Source organism: Tigriopus californicus, chromosome 3 (genome assembly GCF_007210705.1).
Source record: "Tigriopus californicus strain San Diego chromosome 3, Tcal_SD_v2.1, whole genome shotgun sequence".
Taxonomy (NCBI): Eukaryota; Metazoa; Arthropoda; class Copepoda; order Harpacticoida; family Harpacticidae; genus Tigriopus; species Tigriopus californicus.
In genome coordinates this window covers 113,307-129,703 of record NC_081442.1, presented here as the reverse complement: position 1 = coordinate 129,703, position 16,397 = coordinate 113,307, and the positions used below count along the sequence as shown (strand labels likewise).

Here is a 16,397-nt window from a genome sequence, read left to right as displayed (position 1 = left end):
AGAATTAGTCTGAAAAAGTAGTCGAGGTATTCAGATTAATTCAGAAATATCCCCGGAATTTAAGAGAGGTAAAAGGTAAAGGTATGTTTGTCCCGAATTACAGCTTTTTTCCGGCGGTTGTATTTGATTGAATGAGATGTCATGACCAGGGGAAACTATTCCATATGTAACATAACGCATTATCTCTTAAGATAGAGACAAGCGAGGCTCATCACCGTATATTCCTTTCTCATTAAAGGACTAATCAAGCCCAATTAGGATGTTTTCCCTTACCAAGCTAGTATCTTTGATCTCTACCAAAGTGTTCTTCACTGCATGCAATGGTTTGTCCTCTTCGTGCCTGGATTGTCTCTGGCCATTTTGAGGTTCAATTGGGCACACCATGCCCATCTCAAGATCCGGTTCGTGGTCGGTGAGTTGCCGCTTTTCATCCTGGTTAGGTTCATTCTTGAGCAAGGTCAAGGCGCCTCGTGTGCTTGGCATAGTTTTGGCGCCAAATTTGAATTGACTCGAAGGACTGGAGACTGGGTCCAGGAATCTTCTCTGCATAGCACTCACATGTGATCCAAGTTGACGAGGCATCCAGTTAGTGAAAGAGATGGACGACAACGCTGTCGACGACGACCGGGTGTTCGACTTTAACTCACTCTCGATCGAGGAAAAGAGCATCAAAAGTTTGCTGTGACCTTTGCTGTCCTCCAAAGCGGTGTTGTCGAAACTGAAATGATAAAAAGATACGCATAGTACTGGGTTCGTATGGTATCCTCCGTCTGATCATCGCGGATATAATTGCGAGTCTGGCAAAACTTGATCTCCAAATGTTCATGCTTGTTGCTGAGGCAAGGGATTATGAAACTCTTGGGTGATCATGTAACATTTGAATACAGAATAAGTATTTCTTCCAGTTTGGGATTAGGGCCCGTCGGATTCGTTTCCAATTTCTCGCCGTCTGTTTTTATCTGTTCCTACTTACTACGGATGTGAGTTCGTACGAAGCTCTCTGAAGAACGCCATCGACTCGACGCTTTTGTGAGGAAAGAAAGTCAGGCCTACATGTATGTACTACTGTACTGTAATCAACAAGCTAGGCCGTACGCCGCCCTGCTTCAAGTGTCTTTGTTGAGGATGTCGTTGTTGGGATGAGGAGGCCTACGACGGAAGCTTTCAGAGAATTGTGTTCCTTCAGACCTCAGACGTGCTAAACATCTCCAAGATCTCGAAACTGCGTGTTTATCGCTCTCAATAAGGTGTCACGGGTTCGTAACATCTCGCAATTCTTCAAGATGGGATCGAAGAACGAGGACGGTTCCAGAGACAAATCGAGGTTTAGTGAGTTCGCCGGGAATGGTTTCCTGCCCCTCGACAATTCTAAAACGGTTCAAAGTGAGGCTTTATTGCCTAACGAATTCAAAGACTTGGAGCTCAACTTGGGAAGACCCAGGCGCTACTGGGTAGTGACTTTGAGTATTCTTTTATATGGAATGGTTTTTAATGGCACCACTAACGGCTTTGCCAGTCCAGCACTAGTGTTAATGCAAAGCAACCAATCTGGAGACGATTTGGTTTTGACAGATCAAGAGTTGTCCTGGGTATCGAGTCTCGCTGGTTTGGGTTATCCAGTGGGAACAATCCTCTCCGGAGTCCTTATGAGGTACCTGGGCCGCAAATGGGCCACCTTAACTTTACACTGCTCCAGTTATGTCTTTGGCTTTGGTCTCATCTACTTGGCGCCAAATGCCAATTGGATTTTCTTGGGCCGCTTTGTTTGTGGAATTTGTCAGGTAAGAACAAACCATCCATCGTGACGCCACATTACACTCGAGTTTTCTTTTTGCCCTCATACTCGCATGTGGCTTGATTTTTGTTCTTACAGGGCAGCTGTAATTGTATAATTATAGTATATACTCTGGAAATGTGCATCAATCAGAAACAAAGAGCACTTGTTGGGGTTCTTTTGGCTGTGATGGGCTACAGTGGAACCTTATTCATCAATGTTTTGGGAGTGTTTCTCACTTGGCGTCAACTTGCACTCACTTCCTTGGTAATGGCTGTTCCATTTGTGGTGGGTCTCATCATCTGGGTCCCTGAGGCCCCACAATATCATTTGTCTAAGGGACAATCTTCTCTGGCCCTCAATGTGTATGACCAATTATTTGGGATTCATTTCCGCCCTTCTGTTCAATACTTTCTGAATCAAGTAAGAAGATAGTATACTTTGCTGCGGAACTTGACATAACGAGTTCACTTGCAACCAACCATTCCACTCTTTCCTCTTGTCCATCTATTACTTCAGGGTTCTCAGATGTCCGAAGATCTGGAGGCTGAATCATTCCAGGGAGCTCAGAAATGCCAGTCCTCGCTCAAATTACTTCAAGCTTTGATTTTTATGCTTTTCTACCAATTTGCCGGTTACAATGTCATTTGTTTCTACGCAGCCTCAATTCTTCAAACAGATGCCAAGTACATCAATTATCAGTCAAACAGGTAAGTGACGAAACGTTCTTGCTGAGATTCAATATCTCAAAATGAGCATTTCTTCTCCGGCTTTTCTCGACTTGTTCAGCGTGCTTCCTGTGGTCGATTTTTGGCAATTGGCCACCAAATACATTAATTTCTCAATGCGTTGTTTCCTCAATGAAAAATCGTAGATCTTTTTGGCACTCACTGGATCCGGCCCTAGTGGCAGCAGTGTTTGTGGCCTTGGCCGGACTTTTGGGCGTGGTTTTTGGCGTGTACTTGGTTCAGCACTTCCAACGCAAGAACCTCCTCATCACGTCAGCTTTAGGCACCTCTTTGGCCTTTTTCGCACTAGGTGTCCTCTTCGAAGGCAAAAAAGGTGAGCACTGACGATGAATATGATGGGTTAGTCAATCAGTTAGTGAGTGATTGAGTGAGCGAGCGAGCGAGCTTATAGCCTTATCAAAAGCAAACCTCGGATCAGCTTTCATGGAAAATCGAAATCATTCCACCCCCTGTGCATGATTTCAGATCAAGGTTGTTAAGGAAGTAGTTTGTAATTACAGGGAATGTATCCAATCACATTGGATGGGATCTTTGGCTACCGACAGCGCTACTGGTGATTCACATTCTGATCTTCAGCACCGGCTATGGATCCATTGGATTCCCAATGTTGGCTGAAATGCTGCCACCAGCCATGAGGTAATGATTTTGTTCTGAAAATTGTCTGTCGATAGCACAAACCGATGGAACCAACCATATCCTTCGAGGTTCAATCTACTATAACACTGGAGGAGACATCAGGGTTACTTAGTTGATTGAATGAGTCGAATTTATGGGAAACGTTTTTCAAGCATGAAATTGTAACGGTGCCAATAAGCGATACATTTTTGACACGTTACGTAACGAGAGCGTTTGTGCATTGACTCTCGTTTTTTAATTGTTTGATTTCGAATCCTAGAGACAAAGCAACTTTCTTTGATGAATACGAATTGTAAGAAAAAATAGGAGTAAAAGGACTTTAGGAAGCGTTTTGTTCAAGAAAGATTGTCTTGGTCGGATTTTTGCTCAAAATCTGAGTAAAGAAATCAAACCTGGATTCATCTGAGCCAAACATGGCAAAAGTGTGCGGAATATTCCCGTTATAAAACAAAGTCCGTTATCAAAACAGAACTATACAGAAGTTTTGTTCCTATCTGAGCTCTAAAAATGTCCTTTTTATTTTTTCATGGAAACTGCGACCCTCCAAGTGTTTCTAAATAAGACTCCACGAGCCATTTTTCGGCCAGAAAAAAGTAGCTTGTTATTCAATTATTGTTCCTTTCTTTCCATGAGGTCTGTAAAAACTGAGTCTTGATGAAAGTCAGCATGGTCAGAATACCTTTGGTGGGTTTGCTCTTTCTTCCAAACAAGAGGGCATGACAAAGAGCACAAAATTATGACGTTGACCATGTCGATTCTTTGAAATCTGAACTTGAATAAACTTCATGTAAAGAGTGAAGGCCATTCAATGAACAGTTTTCTTTTGGGACAATGGATCTTCAAGCTACAATTTAGGCTCCGAACAATTATAGACAGGCTACCTTCTTTTCATAAGCAAGTGAAATCCTACTTTCCACTGCCACATGAATGAAGAGCCATTGAGTAAATTTTCTAACAGTGGCATTTTTCCTTTTCTTTATGCAGATGACCAGACTTGTCCAGATAATTGTCCAAATAAAATCGGCAAAAAATGCAATAAAAAATGCAAAAAGCAAAAAATATGAAAGACATGCAGATATTTGTGGTTCAATTTACTTTTTGTACAAGAGCCAGCTGAAAAATAATGGAGCAGCAAAATGCCATGGCAAGCTAAAATTCAAGGACGTGTCAAAAAAGGGAGCACAAACTTTCTTTTTGAGCACTTTACTCTACAGCAGGCCTTATTCCTTACTTAAAGTGCGCCATGCAGCCAAAGCCAAAGAGATTAAACCATGCTAGGTTGCTAAATTAACTCCTGATACTCTTTGTGCTTAAATAAAGCACCTTGCGTCAAGGCAAAATATTTGTCCTTAAGCCATGCCTCAACTGTGTTGCGCTTACAAGTAAGCATAACATACGAATGGAAATAGATCTTTCTGTCACTAGATACTTGGGCAATGCATTGAAAACAGTGAAGTACATTGTTGGAAAGCTAATGAGATGCAATCTTGAATGGTTGTGTCGTCCAAAAAGCAAGATGGCCTTGCCATTTTGGAAAAAAGACTTTTGAGCAAGTACCATGAAGTGGTAAAAGATAAAAACCCCGATTTTTGAGCCAAAATGGTGAAATTTGCCACAAAGTGCAAAGTACCACAAAAAGATTGAAAGTGAAAATTGATGCATTTGCATTTTTTGCACAGCCCTGATGATGACAGTCAAAATTTTACCCAGGAAAACCGGTTTTCACAAAAAAATGATGCTTCTGCTTTGTGGTTTGTCCAATCATGTGACTGGATATTCGAGGGATCCTTGCTACTCAACTCTGAAACTTTTGACGTATCCACCTTTAAACCATAAAGAAGTCAAGTTCAAGGGGGAAACGAATGGCCCAAGATTGCGGATGCTGACAGGTCAATAAGGTGACATCCGGATATCAATCCCAGCTCTTTTTTTCCATTAAAAAGAAGCCTACTTAGCGCATTGTCATAAACAGGAGTGTAGTCAACCCATGATGCAATTCCATAGTACGACTGGAATAACTCGGTAAAGAGAGCCACTAGGATGACTCTTAAAACTCTAGCCAATTCGAGATTTCCAAAAGACTATCAGTTTTTTTTTGTTTGAACTTTCCAATAGCCCTCGGCCGGTTAATGTTAATTTCCATCGGTAAAGTGGGTCTTAGTTCGGGTAAGAATGTGAAGGTAAGGGCGGCTTTACACTAGGATGGAAAACCGAGATCGAATCCGGTTTGAGGATTGAAGTTAAAGTAGCGCTGGGGTGAGTTTTTGATGTATGAGTCTTTTTGTTCAACTTGAGCACAGTCAAAGACAAGAGTCCTCTGCTGGACGGGTTCAAGTCTTTTGCCGAACTCATCCCATCACTACTCCAACTTCCATCCTCAAAGCGGATTCAATCTGGGTTTTCCATCCTAGTGTAAAGCCGCGTAGGTCCTAATCGTAAATAGCTGGATAGAGATCAGAAGCTTAGGTCCCGTATGAAATCCGATCCAATTATGCTGTCTTTGACCCATTAGTCAGAAGCCATGCTCTTCATGTCCATTGCTGTTTCAGACCTATTGGCATGTCTTTTCTGACAACCATGGGCGGAATTTTCACCTTTGCCAACGCCAAATCCTTCAGCGATCTGAGTGGTGTCTGGGGACAAGGCCTGACGTTCATCGTTTACGGAGCCATCAACTTCTTGGGCGCCATCTACATTCGAGTCTGCGTGCCCAAGTTATAAACTGTGCCATGAACCACACAACAACGTCTTTCCGATCATCACTTCTTGTCAAACAAATGTATTGCTCATACGAATTGCGAATGTGTGCTAAGAAATCCAGATTCCATCTATATTCTTGCAGATGTATGCAGATATGTTCACTATACTGTACGTACAATATCATTATCTCTTGATCCGTTTGGGTTCCTTCTTCAATTGAAGGGATTTTCCGCCTCGGTCCATTTTGACCCAGAGGACCGATCGACCGACCAAGCGATGGAACAACTCATATCCCGGGTTCCCCCCCAACCCAAAGCCAGAAACAATGAGCGATTAGTTAGAGAACAACTGTGGGGCTTTTAGCCATGGATTAAAGTCGGGGAATCGGGACCCTTTACAACCAAGACCCATTTCTCATGTCTGTCAAACTCAAGTCCACTCTGGCCAGCACAAATGATGGGTACGATTTAGAGTGGTTTTCCAATTCTGGAAATGGCCTAAGAGCTGGGTGGTTGCAATGATTGGTGTCTTTTCAAAACGTATGCAATACAAAAAAGAAGCGAGGGGGAAATGCAGCAGGGGTGAGAGTCTCAGGCGGGCGGGTTGAGGTCTTGGAAAATGACAAAATGATGAGCTAATGGCCTATTATCATTCCCTCTAATAATGGGACTGTCAAGCCATAAAACGTCGTATCAACAACCCCTTTCCCTTTACCCAGGGGTACATGATTATTAGTAGATTGTGGAGAACTAGTCCACTGGTCCACCCCTTACTCATCTCAATTTAGGTCAGTGAAATCATTTGTCAGGGGGCGGAAAGCAGCATTTATCCATGTTTGACTTGAACTCCGTCCTTTGGATTGTCAGTTAGTACATTTCAGGGAATGTAAATATATATTGGATTGAAAGATGGCAACAACTGTGCGTTATTCAGGAACGGAGTAGCTAAAAAATATGCGTACAACGTGTTAACCCGTATTTTATTCGAGGAATCCATCCCCCGAGAAACAAAACCATGATGCCATTAAGGATAAATAAAAACAAGTGCATTCCTGGTTCCATAATGCTAGTGAAATCTAAATGATCACTCTTTCTGGATTATTTCAGCCCCGCTCGCACTTTTAATCAAGAAATAAACGGAAGCGTAAAAAATCATTTTCCAAGAACCCAAAAATGGGTTGACCTTTGAGTTGCTTTACGAGCGTATTTGGCCAGGAGTGTGACCCCGGCCAACCTAGTCGATTGTTTGGATATTCAAATGTCCAAATCCCAGCTTGAAGCTTCATAGAACTCACCCACAGAACCCAGAACGATTTTTCCTTTGGTGTTAATGAACCTCAAAACACTCACTTTCTACCACTATAGGATGATCATTAGTTCATTAGTTTCAACTTTATATAGCCCAGATCATTGAAGGCACCACTTTCAAAAGACCCGCAGGTGTTATCGACAACGGCATGTATCCAAAATGGCGTTTGAACGAGGAGCTTGCACTTAGCCTTCACTTCTACGTCATGAATTTCGATGAACTGGATGAAGACATAGTGAGTCTACGCACCGTTGAAAATGGTGATTATGCTACTGGTTGTGAAACATCTATGCTGTACGCACGTCATAGTGTATTAACTATATAGATATGCCATTGATGAGGGTTGGGGACAACCAGACGCCCGCCCCGAAGGAAACACAAACGGGGGATGGGGGTAAAGGGAGGGCAGGACGAAGAGGCGAAGGGAGGGAAGGAGGGAGGAAAGGAGGGAGGAAGGGGGAACTTGGTCGGTCCCTTTGGACGGCCACGGGACTGAAGAATGAGAGGTTGAGAACGCCACAACTGCAATAACCAACAACAACAATACAGTTGTCTGGTTTCCATATTTCGTCACACCCACTTTGGCGTCAGCGAGATCCCGCAGTGACGGACTTAGGAAAAGCGAATCCAGATCTAGACGGTGATCGCGATCACGCGATCAAAGCTTACGCTGGATCATGTATGATTGGTTAGGTTCATGAGGCGCCACACTTTTCCGATTAATGAGCATGCGTCGTTTATATCTTCTAATGTGTGTACCAGTCTCATAGCTTTATGTGCCGGCAGTAGTGCACTCGATTCCATGTCCAAATGGACCTATTGATGGCGTCCCAACAACGTTGGTCCTCGCCGGAAAGAGGGATTGGTGAATGTGTTCTTTATTCCCCTGTTTCTTTGAATGGTGGCCAATTTTTGCAGATTGGCTATGTCTTAAACCTAAGGCATCATAGTCGTGAGATATTTTGGAAAAGTCGAATTTCATTTTTGTTTTGGTTCAGATGCAACATTTTGCAGATTTCGTAGAGCAAACGTCGTCACTTTGGCCAAATTAACAGAACGCCAAGTCCTTGGAACAATAACAATTTGGGTTCAGAATCATAACAAGCAAGGTTTTCAAAGAGCGAGAAGGGCACCCTTTCAAGACGATGACAAAGTTCTATGCAAGATATCCGGGAAAATCTTGGCAATTAAAGGGCGTGAATTGGGTTAAATGCTCATATACAGGACTTTCACCACTAATAACGTGATCTACGTAATACAAAAAAATATGAAGAAATAAAAAGCGACTTTAACCACATGGGATTCTGAGCTTGTACCTCGGTCATAAAAAGGGCCAATCTTGAGTCACAAAGCAAGCCCAAGTGCGTGCGAATTGATTTAATTAAAAGGGAGATATCTCGGCAAGTCGTAGTCCAATCGTAAAAAGGCTGCCCCAAGCTCGAAACTTGCACGGCGAAATTTGTGCTCTTTTAGACCACGCATTTAATGGGCTGGAGATGTGTTTTAGTGTATATGATCTTAGTTTAAGCTCTGTAAGTTTGAAAAACAGAGGATTGCTTTCTCAGTCCTCGTAATAGAGTTAAATGGATTAACTGGTGAAACATTTTACCCTTATGAATAGGGATGAGAAAAATAGTGTGTGATTTTTCGTCAAAATATTTCTTCGGTCATGGATATCAGCCAAATAGGTGGTATAAATGTTCAGATAAGTTGTAAAAAAGTGAAAAAAAAGCTTTTTATTTGTTTGGTTATTCATGTATTATGGTGATCTTTAAGGCAAAAATTGTTTGATTGTCGTTTTTCGCAATCTTCTTGCCCTTGGTATAAACCATCACATGGAATATACTGTATAGGGTGGAAAGAAATCAAGGGCCACTCTTTGCGCCTTCTGAAAATCCTTCCCCTGTCCTCCAAGAATTGCTTGATCATATTTTCATCAAAACGGGCTATTGAAAAAGCTAACACCCTACCATGAAAAATCCAACTTTACTGTAGTCTAAAGGAGATTGGTAAACTTTTGACTTTTGCACATCCCGTAATCCCAGATTCTTACCCTTGGTCTGGTCTGTTGTAAAGGGATTGGACGTTCTTGCATGAAGTTCTCCACTCACCAATGGTTCAAGGATGGACACCGAAAGGCTCGGCATCTTGCCGGTCTTCAGTAGACCACCCTTAGCTTTGATTCTGACATCAAAACTGTTTTGATTTTTGGAAACATTTTCGAACATTGTTTTGGTGAACACGGTGGGAGGTTACCAATCACCTTAGGCTAAGAACTAAATTTTTTGCACTATAGCATTACTGTACGTATATGTTCAACACTTCCTCTTACTGAAAACTTAGGGTTTAAGGTCAAACAAATCTTTGGGTGGAGAGGAACATTGTCAGACACGGTCAAAGTAGTCCTAAATTTCTTTCAACCAAGTATTTCTCCTAAATTGCGCCTCAGCATGACAAAACCCTGAAATTTCTCAGTTTCAGGTTATTTTATGGCTAAAATTGGTAAAGCAAAAATTTGCCCCAAAATGGCCAAAACAGTTTAAAACTTGATTTAACCTAAAAAATTATCTTTCTGACCCCTACTAATGAACACAGCTGGAAAAATATCGTTTTTCTTCCTCTTTGATTACTGAGATAATTTTTCCCTTACAAAATCATCAACCTTTATTTTAGCCCATTTCTTACTTTTTCTAAATAAGTGTCTCGGCTATTTCTTATTTTTCCTGTTTTTCCTTTTTTCAACTTTTTTTTCAATTTTTCCCCAATTGTTCAACAATCTCTCTTCACGTCACAAACATATGGAGCAAAAGTTTTTCAAATTCTTATACAGTTTTCTGTTGTTACCGATTCAAGCCAAATGTTAGTGCTTTAAGGAAACGGTGCTCAACAATTGCCTTTTTATCCACTCAGAGTCAAACTTGATTACGTTTTGGTAGCCTCGTCAATCAGGCGGGTGTAAAAGATCATACGTGTACGTGGGGACACAGGAGAATGAGTCCAACCCTGAGGAATGATCCTTGGGAATGATAGACAAACATATCCCTGAATGTTAATTTTTTCAAGATGAAAGCGAAGACGGGAATCTCAAATGTTTACTTACCCGGTACTACATTTCCCTGCATGTCACTATTCAATCTACGAACAAGACCACCTTTAAGTGCTGGGTTAACTCGATTTCTAGTGTATGTAGTGTGTGTGCATTACGCTCAACCATCAGAGAAATTGCCATGAATGGCGGGTCTGTTTCTTTTTCCAGTTTGCACCTCACATTGAATAATGGGTTGTTCACTTCAAGACAATCACTCTTTAGCAGAGGCGCCAATATACAGGCTAAGGGAAAATATCTTCAAAGTTGTATCGTAGAGGTGACTAGTAATTGGACTTATGAAAACTCTGGAATATTTTGCATTGTGTTTTACATGAATATCAAACTCCTGGATAAGTCGTTTCAAAAAAAAAAAAATCGATGTTCTTGGCTTGTTGGCTTATGCAAATCGATCTCAGCTTTGTCGTCTCCACTTTCAGTGAGGCCTTACGACAAGCAGGATGTACGTACTGTATACGTATACTAAAAGGTGGACGTCCTCTCTACGAGTATGTAGATAGGAATGCAAACCTTCTGGAGGCTACGCTCCTCATGATCACAAAGTTTTTGTGTACATTCTTCCAATTCTTTCAAAATTGAATGTTACACTTTCGTTAGTGCGTCACTGCCAACGAGTGATTAAGATGTTGTAGCCCAATATGAAATAATTTGACAAACGCCCACAGCTTTGGGCCAGGATTGGTCCAAACAATGCAATAGCCAGTTCGGTTCGTATTAGGTTCATAAGCTTGATGCCCAAAATTATGATTTTTCGACCCAGGTTTTCGGATTTTTTTTAGCACTTTTGAATGCTTGGAAGCCATCTCTAGTAACCTGGTTCCAAAACCACTCCAATCATCAATTCATTGCCCTGTCGAAGAGATCGAACAAAGTTGCATTTTCATGCCCTTTGTACGAAGTGATTAACCCTTAAATCTGGGATTTCAGAAATAGCTTCTACTCGATGACTGGCAAGAAGAGAGGCTTTGACATTTGGCCGGCCCACTGACCATGTCCTGCAACAAGTAACTCAAAACTAAGCCAATATTAACCCATCAAGCATAGGGCTCAATGGCCTCTGTTATAAGTCGGGTCCGAACCTCTTCCTTCCACTCTCTACATAGACAAACCGAGCACATTCAAACGGTCTATCCGAGCGAAACGCACGTACGCCAAGGCTTTAACGCATTGACTTCTCATACTCTTCTTACGCTCGTAGTTCGAAATTTATGCAATAAGTGGCATAATCCTCCTCAAACCTCTCAATAAAGATACGAGAAGTTCGAGTAAGATTTTACAACTTATTGCATAAATCTTGGCATCTCACAAGTCAATAGTCTACCTCTACGCGCATTGCCATTCTGAAAGGTTGCCTGAGTCTCGAAAGGCACACAGCCAGAACTGAATATTAGAAAAGGCAAAGAAAGAGGAGAAGGGAGGAGAGACTTCGCCAAATTCGAAGTAGGGACCGCATCAAAGGCCGACAAGGAGGGCCCCATGCCTACCACCAGACGCGATGTCCAAGCGAGCCTGCCGACTAACGCCCCGTTCAAAGCTCCGTGAAGGATGAAGGAAACGACCGAGAAGACCGACAGGACCGAGAGGTACGTATGTGTCCGCCAAAATGTCTGTTCGATCGCCAATGCTGCCTGGGAGGCGAGCACGAGAAAGACAACGACCAGAGGAGAGCTCCTAGCAGAGAGACAGACGGAGAGAGTGAGGACAACATCATCATCATCATCATCACCACCACTGCTATCACCCACATGGTCATTATCATTTCTTCTCCCCTTCTTCTTCTTCTTCTTCTTCTTCATTACTTTTGTCATCGTCATCGTCGTGTTCCTCATCATTATCGTCACTCGTCGCGAGATTGTTCAACTCTTCAGAGGGATTGGCTTCCAGTTTTTGTCATTCATGAATGTGTCCTTAATTCACTTGAAGGCAGTGGATCCAAATTGAGCAACACGAGTGGCACGCTGTGACATCGATATCAGAGTTGATATTTGGCCACACCACAAGCTGCCTGATACAATTTGTCAACATTTATGGTGGGAGGCTCTTGCACATATTGTTGTTACCTATGGAGTGAGCCGTTCGTTCAGCTGGAGGCATCCTTCATTGAACGTGCAGCAAGGGACCAAGATTGCCTTATCAGTGAGAGCAATTACTCAATTACCGCCCAACCCCCTCCAAGGCAAAAGGATTCAAACACATTGAAAGCCTACGACTGCGAAAAGTGTTGTGCCAAGTCCTGACGATCGGATTTCCTAAGTGAAGCTTTTAAACAATATGCAGGCCAGATTGCCGCGAATCTAGAGGAACCTGATCCGGCATAATTCCTCCTCCGGCCTGAATATTACCGCAAAAGTGGAGCTGCTTGATTGTGATGCCCTACTCGTGCCTCCACAGGATCATCCCCAACTCCAAAGAGTGAGAGAGAAGTGCTTGTCCCCAGTGAAACATCCCGTTGTCGATGTTCTTTTCATTAGTGTTAGTGTTGACTATGGTGTTGACAACTGACGAGTGAACGAGACCAAGTTCGTCCAATTCAATCATCAATCATCCCCCGTTTGTCTCCATTTCTCCGTCTGTGGTGCTCTCTGCTCTCTAGCAATTATCCAGGGGAGGCCAGTAATCTGTTTCTCGGAGACTTCCGGTGATAAGTTGAGAACGCGGTCCGGAATATCATTACAGACAGTTCGCGTATATTCAAAACTGCCGGCCAACATCATGTCCACGGGACGAGTGTCAGTGGAGCGTGGTGTCAATGTCAGTCAACATGGTCATGATGGTGATGAGCTTGTCACAAAGGCCGAGCCATCGTGCTTTTCGAGTGAGGATGCCACTTTAGATTCCAGTCCAGCCATGGCCAGTTTAGCCGAGTCCTGGGCGTTCTTGGATCAAGAGTTGGACAAATTTCAGAAGATTTGTGCTGAGTTGGAAAGAGGTAAGTAGTGAGTGGGGATGACTGGTGAAAAGCCACTTACTTCTCTTAATTGATTGTCCGATGTAGAAGCCCAGAGGAGTCATGTTTCTCTCCATCATCCTCAATCAGCTCAATCTCCCTCTGACTCGAGAAAAAAAAATGAATCTCGCCAGACGATGTAAATAAACTTTGGCATTTTCGTCAAATATCGTTTCCCAGACCTTAATTGAAGTTGTGCTGAATCAGATCGGCCATTGAATGAAAGGGGACACATATGATAGGCAACGTGTAGGAATATCCAATTCTTAGTAAGCCATTCGTCAATTGGACAAATGAACAGCACAATCACATCTATTTCAGACATCACAACCGTCGAAAAAAACGAAGAAGCGAATTCCCCGTCATCCATCAACGATCGTGGGTCTCAGTCCTCTCAGCCCTCTATCGCATCATCGACTGCAGACTCCCTGCTCAAAAGGAAAGGTCCGCCTCCCCCCACGCCCCCCAAACCTCCTTCGTTGGGGGCGAAACCCAAGCCGCCTTTGGCGCCCAAGCCGAAAATTGTCATTTCGAGCAACTCTGATGCGATTCCAACTAGTCCAACGATTCAAACAAACTTGTAAACCTTACTCGCAAATTCTGTCATATCATGTAACCTATTGCCTTTAAGAACAAAATATAGTCATTTAGTGCAAGGAAATTCAATAAGGCTGCAATGCTGGGCCCTAGATTTAATATCACAAAGTATTTTCATCGTCTGATGTGTAGGTGGGTTATCAAAAGGACTGGTCAAAATTTGCGGGCCAAAATAATGCATAGCCCAGATTTTTCTGCAATGCTTTTGCAATTTGCAAATTTTGCAAATGAGACGTTAAATCTATAGAGATCCATTTATGGTTTTTGTTCAAAATTTATAGGTAGTAAACTTTTCTGATTTTTTATATGCCAGAGATACAGACTAACCAACTGTACTCTTTGTTGCGATTGTTAGTGGCCTTTTTCCATACAGTCTACTAATTCTAAGCTGAATGAGGTTAGAATAACCATTTTTGAACATATCATTTTGGCCCGAATATTTACCTCGTTTTGTAACTGAACCAAGGCTTATGGTTATGAGTAGTGCTAGCGAAAGTCCAAACTCGAGTCTGACTTCACTCGAGTCTTTTACAAGGGACTCGAGTCCGAACTTGTCATAATAAATTATTACGGTTTTTATTGGTTTTCTTCAGAAATTGGACCCAAGTCCGTCATAGATTGACCAATCAAGAAGTGAGCTCATGAAAGTTTCTGTGGCATTTGTCTGGACTCAGCAATTCTGGCACAAAAAGTTGGAAAATCAAGGAGCTCCTACATGTCCGACTTGACAGAACTACGGCCATAGCTAGGCTGCAATCGGCTTGGTTTGGATCTGTAATTCATAACAGGAATTTTTTTTTGCGAAATCCGAGTGATTCTAAAAGATCAGGCACTGAACTCAAATGGAAACTGAGTTACTAGGTGCAATGGTGTGCTGTTTTGGAAATTCGACCTCAAAATGAAGAAAAAGAACTAACGTCGTAATATAAAAATAAAGAAATAATTATGTTTTCTGCCTGAGAAGCCATTTTCTTTTCTTGAAAGAGTAGCCATTGTAGCTTTTGAAAGAGAGGAATGAGAGAGCTCTCGTATTGTGAGAGACTAGACAAGTTGGGACTCTACAGTGTTCAGAGAAGGTATGAAAGATACCTGATACTGTACGTCTTCAAAAGTATCCATGAGCTTTGTCCCAAGCCAGGATTTAGGGTCAATTCTAGTGACCGTAGAGGCTTAATGTGCGTATTGAGAACACCTTCAAGTCCTCGAGAATCCAGGCTAGTTCGAACAATGAAGTCCACATCTCTCCTTTCTCGGGCTCCTTCACTGTTTAATTTGCTTCCCTCAAATATTCGTAGGCAAAACGTGGGCCTTGTTGATCCGGTTGCATCTTTCAAGTCAGACTTGGACAAATCTCTAGATAGCATTCCAGACCAACCCTACATTCAAGAACTAGCTCGGCCTGCCAACTTAAATTCGTTGGTAGACCAAATATCATATAAAGATTGAAAGGTAATAAATAGACGAATTATAACCTTTTAGTTTGATAGTACTGGGGATTGATTGCATTCCCTGTAGTGGTTAGAAAAGCCTGTGAAAATACAAACCAAAAAATATCACAATACTGTTTGCTTCAACATTTGATGACTTTTTAGTGTATGCCCGGTACAGGTTGGCTGTATGTGTCTTCCTGTAAATGCTCAAGATCAGGGTTGACGGACTACATTTAAAAAAAAAAATTCCTTTGAGCCTTTGACTACTTTTTATTGTTTTGGTTCGAAACCCCAAATAAGGCTGAATTGGCCCAAATTGGCTGAATGAGCCCAGTTTGGCTGAATAAAATGTCTTCACTCTGTATTTCAGCGCTTTGACTTGACACATCAGTTTTCAAAACTAGAGATGCAGCTTAGTCAAAACTACAACCATTAAGTGGTCAAACTATTGAAATGAAGGCAAAGAGGACTGATAACGGCTACTAACGAATATGACTTTCTTCCGACTGAAATCAGTGCCTTTTCAATTATAAACCAAAGCCTTTCAATTGTCACTCGTCCGCACTTAAATTTGATCTGCCTAGCTTGCTCATATTTCAAATTTTGGCCGATGCTTTGTTCTCATACAGAAGTACCCGGATCAGTTAACGCATTAAAGTAACCTTGAAATTTGTACGTACTGGAAAAAAGCATTATGAGCGAGAATGAGATGTCACAAATTGTTGATCTGAAACTTGAAGAGTCCCTAAGATTTGTTTGCCTGTTCTTCTCTCCATTTGGCCTTAGTGTTGCACCATGTAGTTCAGTAAATTTTGTATCATCGGATCATATAAAAAGACACGTACGTATTGTAGGCCCATAAAAAATCAACCACGATTTTTTTCCAAATCAATTAAGAGGTTTTGTCGAATCTTGAGCCAACTATATTGATTTACATTGAACATACTTCAGCGTTTCAAGATGATTCAACGATTGTTTAGGTGCAAAATTTTAATTACCTTTGCAAATTGGAGGATATTTCCCTCAACCTTCCATCTAGATACATCCAAATATTGTCCAGTGTATAGAGGATAATTTGGTGTCTGCAGATATTTGTGTCTGGGATTCGTTTAATAAGGCAGAAGTTCAATTGGCACTTAATAAAAAAATG

At 41.9% G+C, this 16,397-nt stretch overlaps 2 protein-coding genes across 2 annotated transcripts; both read left to right on the top strand.

Annotated features, from left to right (window-relative positions):
* The first annotated feature begins 900 nt into the window (after positions 1–900).
* On the top strand, positions 901–5,992 carry LOC131877312 (facilitated trehalose transporter Tret1-2 homolog). Its single transcript, XM_059222923.1, has 6 exons — positions 901–1,781; positions 1,874–2,197; positions 2,294–2,484; positions 2,649–2,836; positions 3,024–3,159; positions 5,709–5,992. Exons 1-6 carry the CDS (start codon positions 1,284–1,286, stop codon positions 5,878–5,880), a joined length of 1,509 nt encoding a protein of 502 aa, XP_059078906.1. The 5' UTR covers positions 901–1,283; the 3' UTR covers positions 5,881–5,992.
* A 5,953-nt stretch (positions 5,993–11,945) lies between these two features.
* Positions 11,946–13,887, top strand: LOC131877567 (WASH complex subunit 3-like). Its single transcript, XM_059223269.1, has 2 exons — positions 11,946–13,202; positions 13,542–13,887. The coding sequence occupies exons 1-2, from the start codon at positions 12,986–12,988 to the stop codon at positions 13,802–13,804; spliced, it is 480 nt and encodes a 159-aa protein (XP_059079252.1). The 5' UTR covers positions 11,946–12,985; the 3' UTR covers positions 13,805–13,887.
* The last annotated feature ends 2,510 nt before the right edge of the window (positions 13,888–16,397 follow it).